This window comes from Acanthaster planci, linkage group LG06, assembly GCF_054643075.1.
Source record: "Acanthaster planci isolate LZ-2023a linkage group LG06, COTS_SCS, whole genome shotgun sequence".
NCBI lineage: Eukaryota > Metazoa > Echinodermata > Asteroidea > Valvatida > Acanthasteridae > Acanthaster > Acanthaster planci.
This window is the reverse complement of record NC_141782.1, coordinates 18,071,444-18,091,372: the sequence shown is the minus strand read 5'-3', so window position 1 is coordinate 18,091,372 and position 19,929 is coordinate 18,071,444. Positions and strand designations below refer to the sequence as shown.

Genomic DNA, 19,929 nt, shown 5'->3' with positions numbered 1-19,929 from the left:
GCGTTACAAAGAGGCTCGACACAATCAAAAATCCTACTTCCGTTGTGGGATCATTTGTCTTTGTGCCCAGTGGGATTGGCAGACAATGTCATGCATGAAATATTTGCCAGAGCTGTCAAGACCGCACATTACTTGTCCATGTGCGATTTGGATTTCTGTTGCCAAGCAACCGCATCATCTGGGCAACAACCATTGTCAGTCCAGTGAATTCCCTTGAATTTTTTTTTGCCGGAATTCCAAATGTTTGGCCTGTTTTCTGGGAAAATAACTCTTGACACAATCATAGAAGGAAATAAAAAAAAAAAAAACTAACAGCGGCTCTGTTAACTTGTCCTCTGATAATGAGTTCATTTAAACAGATGAACGTAGCAAGGTGATATCTGAATAAATTAAATTGTATAACCGACCACCAGGGCAACATGATCATTGACGCTCATTTGGATTTTGGTTGCCTAGCAACCGCACCATCCAGAGCAACAACCTAAATTAGTTTGCTTGAAATCACTTTCCTGAGAAGGATAGCTCTTCACGTAAACCAATTTGGAAAGCCTAAATTTGTCCTGATGGTGGACCTTGACACTCGAATTGGCAGCTCCAAGAAGAATACGAGCGACGGTTAAAGAATGGGTTTTATACAAATGAGATCATATAGCGTAATTTGACCAACAGAATTAGGAGCCATTACTGCGGTGGCACAACGCTCGTGGACAGGTAGTACGCGCGCATTACACGCCTCTTCGACCAATCCGGTTCGTAAGGGTGACATCACTTCAGTTTTAACCACGCCCACTGCACAGGTGCACTGCACATAGAGTTACATGCATTGATTGCCGTTTACGTGGAACAGTGGAACCGGAAGTTAACGCGCAACTTCAGCGATCGTCCGATGGGAGCCTGCAAATCGTGGCGCGTCTGCCTTTGTGACGAAGTCGCTTACGAACCAGATAGGGTGTCGTGATTTGCTGAACGCAGCTAAAGTGTGTGCGTGTGAGTGCGGTGCCACCGCAGTTTGGGCGTCTCATCGGATTTGTTTTTAAGTATAGAGATGGACCTAGTAAAAGAAGACCTCGAAGTAATAAGAGTAAGATATTCAACCCACACGCAGGATCACATGATGATGCTTATTAGGATCTTTGCTGTCCAGCAAAGGTGTCATCCGAAGCAACAATTCCATACCCGGTTAAAGTGCTTAAAATTAAATGTACACCAGACACACAGTCAACATTTCCATTCCTAAGCTGATTTAACTACCCACTCGAAATGAACCTGTACTGGTAAGGTTTTGCGGGCATATTTCAGGGAAGGTAACCTTCGAAGGATTTTGTAAATGGTCAGTCGTCGTGTTCCCTGGCGATGGTCCTCTCGTTCGCGTTCTACGACTGTTCATAAAGTTTTGACATTCTCATTGCATTATAGGAATACGGTCCATTCACAATAGCGCGCCTCCAAGAGTTTGAAACACGTTGGCCAATCACGGTGAGTGAAATCTTTCGACCCTTTCCAAATGCGCATTGGGTCGACAGATTTCGCTCATTGTAATTGGCCAACGCGTTGCAAACTCTTGGAGGCGAGCTATTGGGAAAAGCCTGTATTGGTTGACATGGACCTTTGGAGGAGTGAACCAGTCAGATTCCAATCAAAATATTTTCTTAATATTTCTTGGGTACCTGCTCATCAAGTCAGAGATGGATGTCTAGTATACAAGGAGCATTTTCTAAGACAAAACTAAAGTTTCAAAGAGTATACGAGGAGAAAACAAAATGGCCTTATATGTCACTATAACCAGTCACTATTGGCCGAATTTTGAACGTGATTGTTCAGTGCAGGGTGAATGAGCTTCGAGCCCGTATTCTGATTACCCAATACGAGCTCGTTGACGTTCACGGTATTTAGTCCAGAGATAGAAGATGATGTTCGATTCACAAATTGTCTCTTGTGGTTTATCTCATCTTCAAGAGAGCTACATCCTAGGGAAAGAGGATGGCTTGATTCTGAGTATTTAATGAGGTGAAACTGATTACAGTTTTGCGGGTAAGCTTCTTTTATGAGCATAAAATACATTACTGATTGTTACCATGTCCCGCGATATATTGTCGAATGTAATAATATCATCAGTTTTCATTTATTTTTACCGGGGATAAATTCATTTAATGTAAGGTACATAACTTCGGAATGGTATTGACTGAAGACGACGCAGTTGCCTGGCAATTTATATCGCGTGGTTCCGGGGGTTTGATGTCCCATTCAGTCAATTATTCAGAGTTCGGCTTTTATGTTCAAATCTTTCTGTGACCTCATATGAAAGGATATCATTCTGTAGTATTCTTCTAAAATCAGCCTTATTTTTCATTTCGTTTGATCAAGTCATCTGCTCTTGGTATCAAGAAACCTTAAGATATGAGAAATTGAATACCCCACAATTTTCCGTTATCAGAAACACCAACCAAACGTTTGCTAATTTTTGACGTACCCTTATTTTATCTTTTCCAATAACTAAGCGACTCCTTGACTCCTTGGCTAAAATGTCCACAGCGGATGGTGAACCTTCTGAGAGGCTGAGCTAGGCAAATGCTGCCCCGTGCTTGAGACTGTTTCCCCCGAATAAAATCTGCGCATAGCTGGCGGTTTGGAAACTTTTCCTCATATTGTGCCGAAGTCTAATGATAAGGCGCAGAATTAGCTCCAGGTGACCTCCTCGGCCGCCACACACACTGTGCGATTCCCGCAAGTAGACAGGTTCCCCCATCCCAAAAAATATTCAGCAACGGATTGCATAGTCTGGTTTCCTGGCCAAGGATTCCTTGACGACCTTGATGAAAAATCTTAGGTCAGGCATCACCTACAGATATAAATAGATATGACGAAATGGTCTGTGGTCACAAGTTGAGAGCTCGGATGATTTCGATTTCATTACAGTGGTGCACAGTGGTGCCGGGTGATACCAGGCTGGCCCTGTATCTTTGGGTGTTTCGCCTGGCATTGATTTCGTCCAAGACGACCTTCGATTTTGGTGCAAAGTCAAATATTGTAGGATCAAAAGCTGCCATTAGGATACTAGACTGTACGTTCAACAGCTAGCCTAGTACCTACCTTGCCGGGAATAATCAAACATCAACGGTACCATCCGAACATGCCGAATGTAGACGTGACGACTTCGGAATATTTCAGCTATTTTCGGAAACCGGAGGAATTCCCCCAGTCCCGGTCACACGGACACCGGGTGATACCGGACCCTTGATTCGTAGAGTAGTCAAATTCAATGGGTCTGGTATCCAGAGTTACGAATTGCTCGTTTTCATTTGACAGCGTGCCCTTACGTGCGCGCACAACTCAGACGTATCTACCGTCAGCACGGCACACCTTGAGCGTTTTCATCTGGGCCCACCTGCCACTGGAATAATTAGCACTACCCATGACGACTTCCTTCGCAATTCATCAGATAGAGCAAGCCCTGCTGCGCTTTCAATTATTGTTTCCACGTGGATGTTCAAAATGCTGACAGTTGTCAATTAATGTTAAAGAATGATTTTGCTATTTTACCACATGCACACGCAATAGTGAAACTAACTACCAGGAGAAATTTCTCCTTGCTGTGCATAAATAATTCCTGGTATGCACGAATCTGTAGAAAATCGTGCACAACGTGCACTTGCTGAAGGAATTATTATCTAGCACAATAATAACTGTACACAAACCATCCCTTTAGTGTTGAGTATACAGGCCTAACCTAGATTAACACTCTAATTATCCTTCCTGTCTCAACACTTGTACTTAAATGTAAGATGATCGGGTTAAGATTAATTCCTTCCATCGACCGTCTATTACTCTCTATATATTTTCTCAACAGCAATACAGGCGATTCACAATAGTGCGCCTCCAGGAGTTTCAAACGCGTTGGCCAATCACGACGCGCCAAATCTGTCGACCCAATGCACGTTCGGAGAGGGTCGACAGATTTCTCGTGTTGTGATTGGCCAACGCGTTTCAAACTCTTGGAGGCGCACTATTGTGAGTCGCCCGTATTATGAGAGAGCATGCACCCTTCATTTGCTTTCGATCCCACACCTAGCCTTCACAGTCAATGAAAAAAAAAACAATTACAATTAAAACGAACATACCTTGTGTCCTGCTTGCGACCTATAGTATCAAAACATTCCCTGACAGTGGCACATTATCTCTTAAACTCTGTCTGGGTAGCAGAAGCACGAGATTGACAACTTCATGCGGAGGTCACATTCCAACGTCATGCTTTAGGGCTGAACACCACTCTAAAACCGCCCCATTGTTAAGAAATTACATGTATACAAAAATGTTGACTACTTCGAAAGATGAATGAGACTAGCCTCCCGGGATTATCAGTGAGCGTTCTGTTATCCGAGGGATGAAGCCGAGGGAAAATGGAATGTTCCATGGATCACTGAGGGGGAGGCTAGCTTTACTACACCTCAAAAGGAAGTAGTAAATATTTGTTTTATAACCTTTCCCGCAGATTCACCATACTATAACTGGTTAATCCGATCTAAGCACACGTACAACGTATGCCTATTTGCATTGGAAATTTGTTAAAACTCCCTTGCATTTTTCATGATTACCCCTTCACAAAAGAACCCAACTCTGCAGCGCCATTGCTCGGAAACACACGCAATGCACACACCCAGTTGCAAAGAAATTGTTTCAAATTTCGTTTTTTGTACCTCATAAAAACGAAGTCGAAAAATATAATCTCATAAAACTGAACTGTGAAAAAAAGACATCTCGTAAAAATGATTTTTCAAAATCTTAAAATATGTTTCTGAAAACAGATCTCGGAAAGACATATCTTCCAAAATGAAGATGCCCAAAGACATCCAGTAATGGAAATGACAACATCCTGCGATAATTTATCATGGGATGACAACATCGTAAAAGTGATATGATGACATTAATTGTCAATGGGTGCCTTGACAAACCACCTCGAAAACATGTGGCCTGAGATGGTTGTGTTTTCAAAGCAGTGTCCCCTGTTGCCATACATGATATTATTTAGATGATGTCTCACCGCCTGTTATAAGTTGTTAAGTAGACATCTGTCACGTCTCAGCCCATTGTATTGTTTAAAATGACCACTTTTTTTTCTTTCAGGTAGAGTTTTATTGAGTTTCCCAATTTTGGCTGCAACAAGAGAAGCAGCTTGATTTAAATATTCATTTCAGTTTGTGATGTCATTGATTTGCATTTAACAACATTGCTTGGGGCTCTAGATTGTGGACTTTGCATTTAAATGGTAAGTACAAGCAGTTGGGATGTTTCAGTTGGGTGTGGTCTTTTCACTGGGTGCACTGGAGTGTGAGGGAGTGTGGTGTATTAGAGTGAAGGTGTGCTACCCATGGTCAGTCAGTTGTCTTGCTGTAAAGCATTCTAACACCAGTGGTCAGGCTCTCTCCAATCCAGCAAGAGTAATTTCAGCTAAGGGCCTTGTGCTCTTTGGTGTTGCCATACTTTGTGAGCTTATACATCTTTTCCCCATTCTGAGCAGACCTCCAAATGAACCTGGAACTGGTGACTGACTGCAGACAACCGTGAAACCACAAACTAGAGCCCTACCTTATGGCAGTTTTACTACCTTGGGTCCGGCCAAGATGCTCTCCACTGTTCTGTGCTGTGTCTAGTGAGGGCGTGACTAGCTGTTTGGCGGAGCGCTACGACTGCCGTAGACGTCCATGGCGGATGCGGGCCAAGATAAACTGTTATTTCACACTGTATTAAAGGCTTGGTTTTATAATTTACTTTGTGTACGACACTTCCACCTGTGTGGCACTATTTAGCCTGTGTGGCACCATTTAGCCTGTGTGGCACCATTTAGCCTGTGTGGCACCATTTAGCCTGTGTGGCACTATTTAGCCTGTGTGGCACTATTTAGCCTGTGTGGCACCATTTAGCCTGTGTGGCATAATTTACCCTTAGTATCGGGTGAATATTTTCTCTTGAACTTGGAAGTAGCCTTGATGGCTTTCGTAGTAAATTTTGTTTCACTTATCGGTAATTACATGTGGTGTAGTGGTGGAATATTTTGCTGTTGAAGCTGACTTTATTTACACTCCTGTAATTCTTTTTCTTGTGATTGTACCTTCAAAGCATAGGGTTTGGTGTTTTGGCGTCTAATGCAGGTCTTTTAATCAAACTTCAAAGCAATTCTCTGACGTCAGTTTTTATGAATATCTTCATTTGAGGAATTGTACAAAACCATGAGTGATTGAACCTCGGGACTGTAAATAGGTAATAAATTATTCTATTAAGATAAATTTGTGTGTTTCGCTTTGCACTGATTTAGTTCTCACAACATCACACTTGGTGGATGTCTCTGGATGAAGACTTCCTGAGCTAAGGATTATTGTCGTTATCTGAGGATGTCATCATCCAACTTTTACGATGTCGTCATCCCATGATAAATTATCTGAGATTGTCATCATCCAACATTAATGTGGCCCTGGACGACAATACTTTGCAGCCAGTTCAATGAACTGTGTAGACAAGCCAATGTAACACACGTGGAGCAGCCCAGCTGTCACAATGAATGCGAGCCACTCGCCTCAACCCACATGGAAACTGAAGACTGGAGAAGCGCTGAAGTTAATAACTGCATCAGTTTCGATGTCATTATTTAGTTCACTTCAATTTCTTAGCGTTTATTTCCTTGAAACATGAACAATACTAATCGTGAACGACGAGAAGATATTGATGGCTACGAAAGTAGGTAAGCAGGAGATTTTGGTAAATACCAAGTGGAATTAAGACAGCGAGAAGTTTTCAAAGACACGCAAATCGTTACAGGCAATATATTAAAACACAGAGAAGTGGGGATGAAAGGCGGGGAATAGCTTGAAATTATTTTTAATAAATCGTGCTAAATACTGGAATCATGTTTGTTTTCCTTTTGGGGAACCAGTTATTCTTTTTGTATCAAGTCCATTAACAACTAAGGAAGTAAATGTATTAACAGTTCTTCGTGCCCATCCTCTCCAAACAACAATCATCGCACCCTACGATGTATGCCGTGTGTAAATAAGCCTAGGTTTATAATTCATTATTTCTAAAGCATACCGTGACGACACCATGGAGACGAGCGCCAAGGGCAGATGGCACTGGCTGACAACCCCTCTATTAAAATCAACTGTGGGGAAACGAGATTGTCGTATGCGTTAGGGTGTATCGCAACCGCCTGGAACGTGCTTTAGGGTGGTTGCATTCTCGTGCTCTGCCAAAGTTAACCCAATTATGCATTGGGATAGTTATGAGGACGAGCAGAAATGAGCACCACCAGCAATACCTTCATTGGTTCGTCCCCAGGACCCTGGGGATGAGGTAATCACATCAAGATGCATGACGCAAAAATTTCTTCGAGCACTCACTGGATCGGATGTTTGACCTGCTCCACGGGTTAACACTTCCGAGTGCACTTGACACGTGCACGATTAAGGCAACAACATTGGTTAAGGTAGCAACCGACCCATAATGCTTTTTAGCATACTATACTTCCTTTACCAAATTCTGTGGAAGGGATTTAGCCCATCCCAGGTGCCGGTGCTCCGGGGCCGGGCTCCGCGAGCGACGCTAGGACGGGGGATAACTACTGGAGACTGATGTGGTGAGCACGAACAGAATCCAGATACATGTAACGTTGGGAACTGTTCCCTTATAGCATTTAAAGGTGCTTAAAAATACACTGCCAATATACAAGTTAGTAGAAAGCAATATTCATAAGTTTTCGACAAAAGTCATTAAATTGTAAGAAAATATGTTTGGTATCCATACATAATTACATCCTTTTGCGTTGCACACTGGCGTGATCCGTCAGCCTACAGCCAGGTTGAGAGCGAGTTTTCTGATGACCAGACAGTTTGCTTTGATGATATGTGAGCTGTCTGGGGCTCAGTTTCACTCTGCCGGCTTTTAATTCTCGGGTTAGGCGCTACACATTTCATGTGGCATTCTGCGGTTGACTTCACCATACCTTTCATATGTTTGCGAAATGACTGACCGATGAGGGCGTAAACGAACGGGTTGGCGCTGCTGTTGAAAAACATCACGACGTTGGCTACGGTATGCAGCTCTACGTACCTCGGGCTCTTGGGTGTAACTTCTGGGTCAAAGGCCATCCACATATGAACGATGTGTACTGGCGCACAACAGAGGGCGTACAAGATAATGACCGTCAGGGTAATGTTAACTGTGCGCCTACGTCTATTGGCTGTCAGACTACTTGGCAGACCGGCTTCCCGCATCTTCCGGCCAATCCTGAGGTAACACATCACGATGATGCTAAAAGGAACGATGTACGCGAAGAGGAAGATGTAGGAGAAGAAGTACTGCTGACCCCAGGGGGCGTTGTACTCAGAGCATGCGCCCTCTGCCGTCAAACCGGCGAACGGGACGGATGGGATCTGTACCACGAAGGACACTGCAAAGGGAAAGCATAAAAAGACACATGACAGTGACATTATTTGCATTTATGGCTATAGAACTTTTCACCCACGGGACTGGATTGCGCTAAATGTAAACAATACCACCACGTGTGGACCGCCTTGGCTATACGGTGATCACATATATTCCTACGGGTAGATCCAACCAAGTGCAAGCGCAAGTGCGAACGCTGCATGCTTGACAAGTTTGTCTTGATTTGATAGTGTTGTCCATCACAACACTATATATTTATTACCATCACAACACATCGCGGTCCAGCACGATTGTGACATCACAGGAAAAAGGTCTACAGGGTACTCTCACAGACCCACGTGAGCTGATGTACACTACACCCGCCTTTGTCAGAACTTAGAGCGGGATCGTGTGATCCATACATGACACTCTCAGTAACAAATTTGCCAGTCGACAACAAATTCAAAATCAAATGAAATCAAGTTTCATTGTAAATAAAAAAAGGTGCTATGTAAGGTAGCTAATGGCGTATTTGTACTTTCGTCCATACCAAAGCTGGAGTAACGAATGAAGCGTGATTATATGGACTCACCTAGCCATATGGAGAGAAATATTTTCAGCAATGTTCCAGAAGATCGCTGATGTAGGGTTTCCAGTGGGTGCAAAATGTGACGGTAACGGTCATAGGAGAGAAAGGCTAGTGTAAGGCTAGTCACCTCAGCAGTAACCTACAGATGAAAATTTGAAAGAAGGGATTAATCTCATATCCGTTAATTAATCATGCTTTGTGGGGATTCTTTCTGAAACGCGCCTTGATTTAAATGCGAAGAGATAACTTACGAATTGTAGATAAATAGGTGCTCTGCAGCCAAGAAGGGCCGACAGGTTGATCCCAGCTGTGTCTGCAGCGGTCGGCACGGCGTCCAACAGTAGCAAAGTCATGTCAGTCAGGGCTAGATTAGCAAATGAGTAGTTGATGACAGTGTGCATGTCCTTGTAGCGGATGACGATGAATACGACCATGGCGTTGCCGAATAATCCCGTCGCTGCCACCACGGAGATGACCACAGTCAATGCAATCTTGGCTGCCGAGCTGAAGACAAATTCCTCGGTTGGCAGGCCGTCCGTGGGGCCAACAGCAAAGTTGTTTGTCGTATCAACCGTCGCCAAGCTGGGGCTGTTTGTGGTTGTTACATTCCAAGAGTTCATCTCGTCACACAGACTTCGTCTGTGATTTTAGATCCCTGTATTTCTCCTTATGGTCGGTTACACTCAGGCGTAAATCCTACATCGCCTCCAGGGTGGTACGTAAAGAAAGCTGCAACACATCCATCCGTTTCCTGCTGAGTAAGAACATGCAAAGAGTTTTGCCAATGGATCATTTGATTTGGGTTGGTTGATTGGCTAAATGGACTGGCAGGTCATTTGCAGAGTTTTTCACTGTTTGTTCTTCTTTAATATCGTCATAGCTTCAATCTTCTAGTCTGAGGGTTTTATACTGAACGAAATAAAAAAAATCTGCGCACGACATTAAAAGAAATTAACAGGGCTCCTTTCCAAATACGTGAAGTAAATAACTTGGTGATCTAGAGTACCACGCACCAATAAAGGTACCGGTAACGTTTTGCGCATGTGCCAAAGACCAATCTCATTTCTAAGTCAAGTCTTCTCGTCGTAGACTTCGCCTCTAACCTCAAAATTAGTAAAAAAATAATCTTCTCCTATACTGGACGACATTGTACAGTTAAATTTTGCTTGAGCAAAACATGAGGTATTACGTCAAGCTCAGAGATTAAACACAAGTCTGATTGACGATCAGAGTTGAAGTCGAGACTCGGAACCCCTGGTCTTCGATTCAGCGCGACAACCAGTGACGTATGGTACCCCCAATCGCACGGTTTATGTTTAAGCTCTGAAAAGGGAGCCCCGCTGATTTCTGTCGACCTCTTGCGTTTGGAACGAAAGAAATTTGGAAGTCTTTGTAGTACTCCAAAAACTCCATTTTACCAGAGAGTAGATGTCTGTAATGGTGTCAGAGGCTGTTTTGCCGCCATGGTCATTAATGTCTATATTATAAGCGTGCACAATCATGAATTTATTAATAAAAGAGTCTATGCTACCCAGAGGTCATGTTTTGACCGCCCCGCCAAGCATTTCCACCATCTTATTGGCTATGACAAGAACGCGCAACGGTCACTATACCAACAAAATTAACACTCCCAACTAACGTGGCTCTTTTCAACCGATGAGGGAGTGCTTTTCATAGTCCATAGCTTAACAGGTTGGTAGGTCTGACTGGGCCGGCATTAGATTAGTAGGTTGATAGGTTGGGTGTGTCGGTCGGTCAAGAATTAGATCGGTCCTTTTGGTGGTCAACAGAGCCTGAAAGTTGACCCCTGAAATCACCCGTTATAAGGAACTTAGTAAAAAAATTGCTTATATATTAATTTATAGAAATAGAGAAATATCAGAAATATCTTTCACCTCTAAAAATCTAAAACAGACATGAAGACCAGTGTAACGCGGTGTACTTGTACGCAGAGGAAAAGTTACCAATTATTTTATGGTGGTCTTTAAACTGAGAACCGAAAAAATAGAACCAAATAAGTTTAGCAGTTGGAAATACATTTTTAAGGGATAATCTGCGTTTATGCAAAATTAAGTCTAATAGAATATTTGCTAACAAGAACTGCATCGAGCCAGCCTAACTGAATCTCGAACCCATTGCACGTAGGTAGATTAATCTTCGCAACGTTATCCATTCTCGTTCTCACGAAAGTACATGAAGTAAAAACAAACGTGCATGAACACAAAGACCCAGAGACGATGATGCCGGGAGTGAAATTTAGGTCGTTAATAACATTCGGGGTTTTTTTTATCCCTCTCTAGGTGATGTTTCTACAATATTACTTACAGAAGGTGAAATTCCGCGGCATGCGTGTTTCTCGGAGTGGTTTCCGTTAGAAATCATTCTTCTAAAAAAATTTATAAAGTGTTTCGGCGGGCCCCATTCCCCACAGGCGAGCCGAGCGAGGATCCCGGAAGCTTTTCGAGTGACCTTTTTTCAGGCTTTATTGGTTTGTTAATTGCTAGGTTGGTAATCAATATTGCTCAGTTTTATATAAGGCACATCAGTCTAAGTGATTGGTTATAATTACCAGAGCTCGTGTGGCCAGATTGGGGCCACTTCTGAAATGGAATGTGTTTTTCTATTGTCCATTTAATATCCACATTCCCCATTAGGCGCTACTGGAATCGCCTCTCCCTGGTAACCTCCCGATAGTGCACAGTTGGGAACCGCATCTTTGGTCGTTGACCCAAATTAGGAAATGACAGAATCCAAAGGTCTAGATTGATTCCTAAGTGTGGAAAAAATGCAATTGTAATTGAAGAGAGGTCCTCCATTTGTACGATCAAAAACGTTATTCCATCGCTCTGTATGGATCTCCAATCAAGTTTGTATGGAAAGCTCCCTGGATGAAATACAGTAGAGCCTCTCCGGTTCTTATCAGAATCACACAGACTCAAAAAGAGATATTGCATGGTGTTTACCGCAAGCTTTCCATCTTAGTCGTCTGTCACCATGAATAGCTTGAAATCCCATCTGAAATACAGTACTTGATCACTACTTTCATCTGAATGACACAAGGTCTATGTTCCACGTCTGTGTGTCCTTCTGGGAAAGTAGGGCTGTGCCGAATATCCGAATAAACGAATATTCGCATATTATTTTCCGAATTTGTATATTCGAAAACAAAATTCATGAAAAGAAAGGGAGAAATTTCTTTTGTCTTAAATGAGAAAAATATCACTATGGAGGCTTGTTTCCAGCAGATTTAGTGAACAGCGACAGAAATCTTCTAACGACTCAAAAAGTAAACACGTCATTAAAAATATTAAAAGGAATAGACATTTTCAACAGGGTACTAAGAAATGGTTCGTCTCTTAAATCTTGCTAAATTGTGGCTGGAGATTACTCCTAGACCTGTGTAGATAGTTGTTATTATTGTGTGCAGTACTGCAACTGATTTTGAATACGGTTTAATCATCAATAATCTGCCGGTTGGTAGGATCAAATATTCGGACATTCGATCGAATTGAAGGTCGGATATTCGGATTGACTTAGCCCTATGGGAGGGACTTGAAAGTAAACCATGATTTCCTTGCCAGTGGAGTATCCAGGGGCGAGGCCAAGCTTATTTTTATTTATTCTTTTTGTATTAAATCAACAGTAGCAATTGAAAGGGTCACTCATCATGTACACATAAAAAAAATAATTACACGTGAGTCCATAAGAGGAAATAAAATGTTATGAAGATAACAAAGATTTTGAAAAGGCACACGAGGAAAACTTGCCGGGTAAAAAGCAACCAAGGGGTCCACGCAACTAACAAAAATAATACAGTTGCCGTGCATTTGAGACAACTCAATAAAGTAAGTTATATTTGCACATAACTCCATGATCTGGGACATTATGTGGAATGGTGAAAGAAAGCAAGTTATTCGAGGGTTTGATGAATTGTGGAACAGATGTTTTCCGTGAGCCTAAGCATAATTCGGTGGGTTTATTTTTGATAAATTCTGTTTTCTTAGACTAGGACTGGGTAGCAGCTGTGTGACACACTGGGGATGTACACGTATATTCTAAAAATGTACTTTACGTATAGGTTTGTAAAAGAGTTACCATAATGTTAGATGGGAGCACCTTGTGTTCTCAAAATGCACAAAGTATATAAGCCACCAGAAGCATTGGAAGCAATTCAAAATATGCAAATTACATTTAAAATCGCTCTGAATAATAATGCTTAAAGCTTCAAATGTGACATTACATTTAATTGATAGCCAGTGACAGTATAATTAATGCGTTTGGCATGTTGTCCGTCATGAAAAGAAATAATGGCGATGTACGGCACTCAGGACTTGTGTAGTACGATGCGTGCGTAGCATGAATTACTGATCTCCAAACACATAAAGGCGCCTTTCCATATCTAATCTGCTTTATGGAACGCGGTTCCCTGAGTGTTAGACTATCGTCCCTTACAGCAGTGTTTACATGGCAACATTAACTGGTAAACAAAACTTGCGACGATCCCTAATTATGCAAGCAACGAGGGCAGTGGCGCACAGTCATTGGCCGGTGAGTCTCATGCCATGCCTGCCGATATGTGATGAGCGCGAACGTGGTTGGTGGAAGGTTTTGTTCATAGACGATCACGACAGGCGATGAGTTCAGTGCAGTGCTGGTGACAGCAACACATTCGCCATAAACGAGAATATCCCTTCACCTCCCCAACGACCACCCTTTGTTGGTTTCTCTTCTGGGGGTTCAGGATTTCCTCTGAGTAGGCGTTATTTCCCCACCAAAACACTGTATTACATTTAAGCATTAAGATGTTTACACCTAAATTCAATCTGATTGTTGATAATGACGGTGGAGTTGGAAGGGTTGAAGCTTGTCCATTTATTATAAGACTTACCTGCATTTATATTGTTAGTTACTGTGACTAAAAGGTTAATAGGTAAATACATTTTGTACATAATAAAAGAGATTTGCACATTAAGGATTAATGCTTGGGAGTTTAAACAACAACAGTATAGTGAATTCTTTCCTGAGATGAAATGCAGTGTATATTGTGTAACACGTTTCTGGAAAGTTGTAAACATACTCGGTATGCAATGTTTATTTGGTATTTAATCTTGTGACACATGAATAATAAGAAAATAAGATAAAGAAAATATAATTAGAAAATAAAATTTAAAGAAAATATAAAGTACTCCTGAACCCCTAGCCGACTTTGTGTCTAAAATAACATTTTGCTTTATTTATGTGTTTCGGGTACCACCTGTCCATAAATGTAACGTTTTTGGTGCATTGCGTACACGATGCGTTCATGCGTTTCACTTTCACGGACAAAAAATCGATTTCGTTAACATATTCAAACACGTGTGCCTTGCGTTCAGCCGTCAAAATCGCCCCGGGAGCTTTTTTGACGGATATACGCAACGCTTGGCGCAAGTGTTGACGTGCATGTGGAAAGGCACCTTTTTGGAATTACTTTGGAAATAACAACGGAAAGATTAACCCTATTTAAATGCCTTGGTGAAGTCTATTGTGGCAAGGTAAAAACATGGTATCTCTGTCGAGTTCCTTCGGTACAAATTTCAACGTACATGTATCTGCAAGATAAAGGACATTGGAGTATCCCTCAAGATTGCCAAAACGAAAGGCGGAGATGTCATGAACATCACAATACTTCATGCAGTGTCAGCTAAAAAGCACCGGAAGCCAATGACGTTAGTGACATAGGTCGTAACAGATCAAAAGACGTAAAACTGCCCCAGGAGTAAGGACTGCAGTTTCCACCAGGTAAGGACCACTCCCTCATGCAAATATGCATTATGTTGGTTAGTGGTTCAGCCAGTTCAGGACATAATCCAGGATCCAGGAATATTTCCCGGATGGGGGTCAGACCGCGGATTTTTTTTTCATGTCTCGTTCTTGCGGACAAGTGGAAACGATGGTAGGCCTACATGACTTACATTGTTTACAATGGTATTGGTGCATTCAGTTCTTATTTTATTGGTCTCAGAGCAGGGCGTGTTTGACCCCCCCCCCGCCTGTGGTTTACAGGTAACTTGGATTTGGTTAATCTTATTAGACGGCTTAAACTTCCTTAGCGCCTGTTTATGTATTTGGCCATAATATATCTTAGGCGGGGGAGATTACCGGTAGCGTTTACCCGGTATAGGTAATGTTTCATCCAATGGCGGAAGCTGACCACAAATCGTATCAAAGCGAGTACTGATTGCAGCTGCGGTTCCCAGAGGGTACCCAGCACCTGGAATATGGACGTGTTTGGCTGTAAGATTTCTTGATGTTTTAATGTATTTGCGCCACCTTCCCAGACATGTGATTGGATCTTGCCCGGATTGGTTATAATTACTCTTTGCAACTCTTATTTACCTTTGAACTTTGTTAAGTGACCAACGCCATTAACTTTTAAGTGACTGTGTTTGCAAGCATGATCCCTTTGTCTCATTAACTTTGAATTTGATCAGTAGTCTAGTGTTTGTCAGTTCTTGTAGGAACTAAGTTCTTGAGAAAACAAATCAACAGATCCATTGGCTGAAGGTCCAGAACAGGATCTGCCCCCATAACGACATGTGATCCATCAGTGAGTGGAGCACACTGCTTGCAGAGTCGCACTGGGGATGAGTAAGGGTGGCTTATTTCCTTTTGAAGTTAAGTTCGTAGACAGGCTTCAAGAGGATGAAACAGTGGACACTTGAGCCATGTGGGACTTGACGTAACAGCGAGTTGAAATAATCTGGGCAATCAAGGAAGATCCGTCGAACGATTTAGATGTCAGTCATTTGGAGCAAGTCGACCGGATCTGACGTGAATCAGGCAGAAGATCGTTGAAGTCCTCAAAAAGAGTGATCGTTGCTGAGATGTTCTGTGTCCTTGTCTCAACAACGGTCTGCTGAATATGGTCAGGGAGTTTATTTCCACAATGGAAAAGACTGGATCCGCCCCTGCACTTCCATTATCACAACATCGGCCCAGGGGGAAGATTTCCACTTGCGGCTGGCACAATGGGTGTAGGTGTGAGACGCCTGGGAAATATCAAAGTTGGGTGAAGTGGTGTACTGTATTTCCTCTCACTACGGGCTACACGTTTCCTCTTTCCACGGTGGATATTACCATTGCATATACAGGCTATTACCTCGTATTCTTTTCCAGTTTCTGTAACGGGCTACATGTTTTCTCTTTCCACCATGAATATTACCATTGCATATACAGGCTATTCCCTCTTATTCTTTTCCAGATTCTGACAAAGCAGGTTACAAGTGATTCAATACGAGCAGGCAGTACCTGTCGTGCCCTCTGATGGTTCCTATTACCAGTCACATCATGGGTATCATCCACTGGCCCAGGGTTTGGGTTAATGTCCCAAAAGTTGACACGTTCCGCTTCATTACAAGGTGTCCCACTGGAGTCGTATTAGCATTCTTTTAAAAATTCATTTTATGGAAAATGAAAGGACCAGCATTCGAGAAAAGGCACTACCAGCTTTCTGGGAGTATAAAGATTCTGCTACGGATGAAAAAATAAACGGTCGTTTTTTGGAAACTATATCCAGATACGCCACTGGTCATAACCGTATTCGTATTGCCACTGACATATGATTTCTGAAGAATGGTTTTAAAAAAACCGCAGACAGACACAACACAGATTTCTTCACAGATTTGGTTTTATTTTTAAATTGTGTCAAAAATGGACGTGTAACGAGGAAGGGGTACCGTCGCATGCATATGCATCACTGTGATGGCCACTGTTGAAACATTTTTGCAGATTAAGTCCTGTTGTACAACTTCTATTTTCCCCAAGTGGATCAAGATGTTTTTTGTTGGGCATAAATTTTGGCCACGTAGGGGAACTCATATTTTACATTGATAGACATGAGTTTGTTCACTTAACGAATTTAAAAATTACGGAAATTAAAGTTAATTCGTAACTTTGTATGACTTTGTGTATGCCTTAGCCGTGTACTTTTTGACCCAAGATATTTCATATATTTCCCATCCACCCTCCCACGAGGCTAATAAAATATGAATTAGAGAACTAAAAAGGGAAGTTTTAATGGACAAGGAAGCTCTACGATTTGATATCAAGGGTCAATAATGAACCACGGTCACGTGGCTGCCGATAACTTTCTTAATTAGTCCAACAAATCATTGATGGGACTAATCTTTTTCTTTGTTTATTTTTAAACATATTATATTTTTACAACTATTTATTAATAAATTTCTTGATTATTAATCACTAGCAACATAATAAGTAGTTGACCGACCTTAGCTAAAAATAAACCCCGTTTCTCAAGAAAAACCTGACATTTCCATGTCGGAGGGGAACTTCCATCTGCAGCTCTGAAAGTGCTGCTATTATTCCCTGGTGGTTTACACAGCTTCCTACACAAAACCATTTCCACAACCCGCTGCCCATGCCGATTTTTTCTCGCTAGCTTCTTCCCTCTTTATAAAAACTCCCAGTTCACAGTTCGTGCCAGTATGTACATGTATATCTTGATGCACAAAACAGGCCCTTCTACCTAAAGCGTCACTGTTTCATGTACACGCAGTTAAAAAAAACGGGGAAGGACTGTAACGAATGAGATTGCACGGATACAAACATCCTGTTTTTGAAGCAGAACAGCAGAATAATGAGCCCCTACAGTAAACAAGGCAAGGAGCGGGACTTGTCACATTAATTAATGGTTGTATTGTGCTGATCATGCGGGAACTGAACACTCATCGCAGGAAGTCGGTAATGCCACATGTAGAAAGTGGTCTTGGGATCTGCGACAGCCAGGGTTATTTCTGATTCATACCCACAATAACAAAAAGCTCATATTTGTGTCCAGTTGGCAAAGTCATTCGTATGCATTTATATCAGGTTTCTCCTCAATACACCGACGCATATTCAGAATTCTTGAGAGTTGCGAAAACGCACGTAGGCTTAAGCTTGAATTCGAATAGACACTTGAGGCTTCATCCACACGTCTTAACCACTCAAACCATCAAGATTAGCTGGATTGGCTGGCTGGCTCGAATCCAACGCTGCAGCGGGCACCACAAGCAGTCAGTGATACTAATTTAGCTTTCCGTCAGGAATTTTAATTTTGCACCATGTTTTACGACGTATTATACTGGCGGTATTTTCAGCGAGATTGGATCCCAACCGAGAAAAGCCTGCGATTGTTTTTCGCTACTCTCGAACCACACTGAGCATACAGAGTGATTATACTATAATTCGAGGCAAAACCTAGTACAAAATTAACAAATCCAACTCAAAGCTAAATTAATCTCATTGTTTTTTGTTTACAGTCTTATAAGGCAAGCCGTTACCATGCACACTGTGAGCTGCTCAACAGAATGTTGAAAAGAGCCACCAGATACATTCTTAGTTGTCCATACCGAACTGCTTCTACTGATATGTTCAATGAATTGAAATGGTTAAGTTTTACCGATAGGGCAGATCTATTCTCAAAATTACTAACAGCTGCACGAGGCAAAATAATAACCTTACCCTGAGGGTTCCCTTAGCCAAGACGGAAAGCCTGCGCTCGAGCTTTGCTGTTTCTGGGGCTAAAATGTGGAACGATCTACCGAATACTCTCAGACAAATTGAGTCTCTTCCAGTTTTTAAAACTGAGCTTGTTCAACAATTGTTTACAGAATACACATATGTTTTTATATTTGTGTCTTACTCTCTATATTTTTATTTTCATTAATACATTACTCGATGTTATGCTCTCTGTAATTTATGTTGTAATTTAGTTTTACTACTTTTAATGTCTTTTTTTATGGTGCTTTTGTTTTTAATTAACTGAAAACACAGGGCCCGAATGGAAACCAGTATGTTTACTGATTTTGCTCACCCTGGATAAATAAAATAAATAAATAAATAAAATTAATTAATGGTTTAACAACAATGTTTGGAACAGGTGGTAAACTGGGGAAAAACAATCGGCAGTTACCTGTTTTCGGTACTAGTAGAGGTTTCGCAAATATCCAGCCAGCGAAGCTTGATCACAAAGAATTTTGAAAAAGCAACTTGTATAGAGATAAACGGCTTCCTATAAGTTGTACGAGTGCACCGCAACGGACGATTGGCTTCACGAGACTATTCTGCCTGGTAGTGTCGACACTTCGCGTAGTAGGGATATGAGACTCATGAAGGAAGCGCTCCTCCAAGGATGGAACCTGTGCGACCAGCCGCATTCGCCTCCAGCTGCGACTGTTGTTTCCAGGCGCAGTCCAATGGATTCGACGCCACACGTTTGAATCAAGTGGGTGGATACATAGTTGGAGCTTATCCAGGGTTGATGTCTTGGTTAATCATACACGTGCCTGGCCAACCCCTCCTGGACTATCTCAGATAAATTTGATCCACATGTCTTGTAAGGAATCGAATGATGCTTTGAGGGTGGTATCTGTTCCGTCTGATTCTATGCATGTTTCGCGTGAAGTAGAGTTCAAAGGGAAAACGTCTCCGTGGCGTCAACAGCGTCCCGCCACGACGATGACAGTTAGAACGCTCAGCATTATAATGAGATCTGCCGTTGCGTTTGCTTCCGGGAAGGACTTGCTGTACTGAACTGCCTATATTGGAAGTAATCGCGCACGACAAATTTAAGCAAGGGTAGAACTCATCCGTAGTCTGAGAGCCAGTCACGGGCAAGATACATTACATAGATGTTTGCCTGATTACCTTTTCTGTTTAAAGTGTACCAGCATCGAATTTTCCTGAGAGACAGTTCTGCATACTTCGTTCTTCATACTCGCCATTAATGTATAAAACCATTAGGTTCAGTGTGTTGAGATTTGCAATTTCCTAAACATACTGAATCTTTTATGCTTTCCTTTAAAACTGAGGGGACTGTTGATGTGATGTCATCCAGGGAATGCACGGTTCAGAACACTGGTGTTCGTATTCAAATTGTGACCCAGAAT

The 19,929-nt window shown here is 42.0% G+C and overlaps 1 protein-coding gene across 2 annotated transcripts; it reads right to left on the bottom strand.

The window, feature by feature from the left end:
* Positions 1–6,621: 6,621 nt before the first annotated feature.
* Positions 6,622–19,879, bottom strand: LOC110983277 (somatostatin receptor type 5-like). 2 transcript variants are annotated; one of them, XM_022242406.2, is made up of 4 exons: positions 18,954–19,879; positions 9,253–9,755; positions 9,005–9,140; positions 6,622–8,437 (listed from the first exon to the last, which is right to left on the bottom strand). In XM_022242406.2, the coding sequence occupies exons 2-4, from the start codon at positions 9,619–9,621 to the stop codon at positions 7,836–7,838; spliced, it is 1,107 nt and encodes a 368-aa protein (XP_022098098.2). In that variant the 5' UTR covers positions 9,622–9,755; positions 18,954–19,879; the 3' UTR covers positions 6,622–7,835. The 2 variants fall into 2 exon arrangements, with proteins under 2 accessions (XP_022098098.2, XP_022098099.2); XM_022242407.2 differs by having other exon boundaries at positions 9,253–9,752.
* Positions 19,880–19,929: the final 50 nt, after the last annotated feature.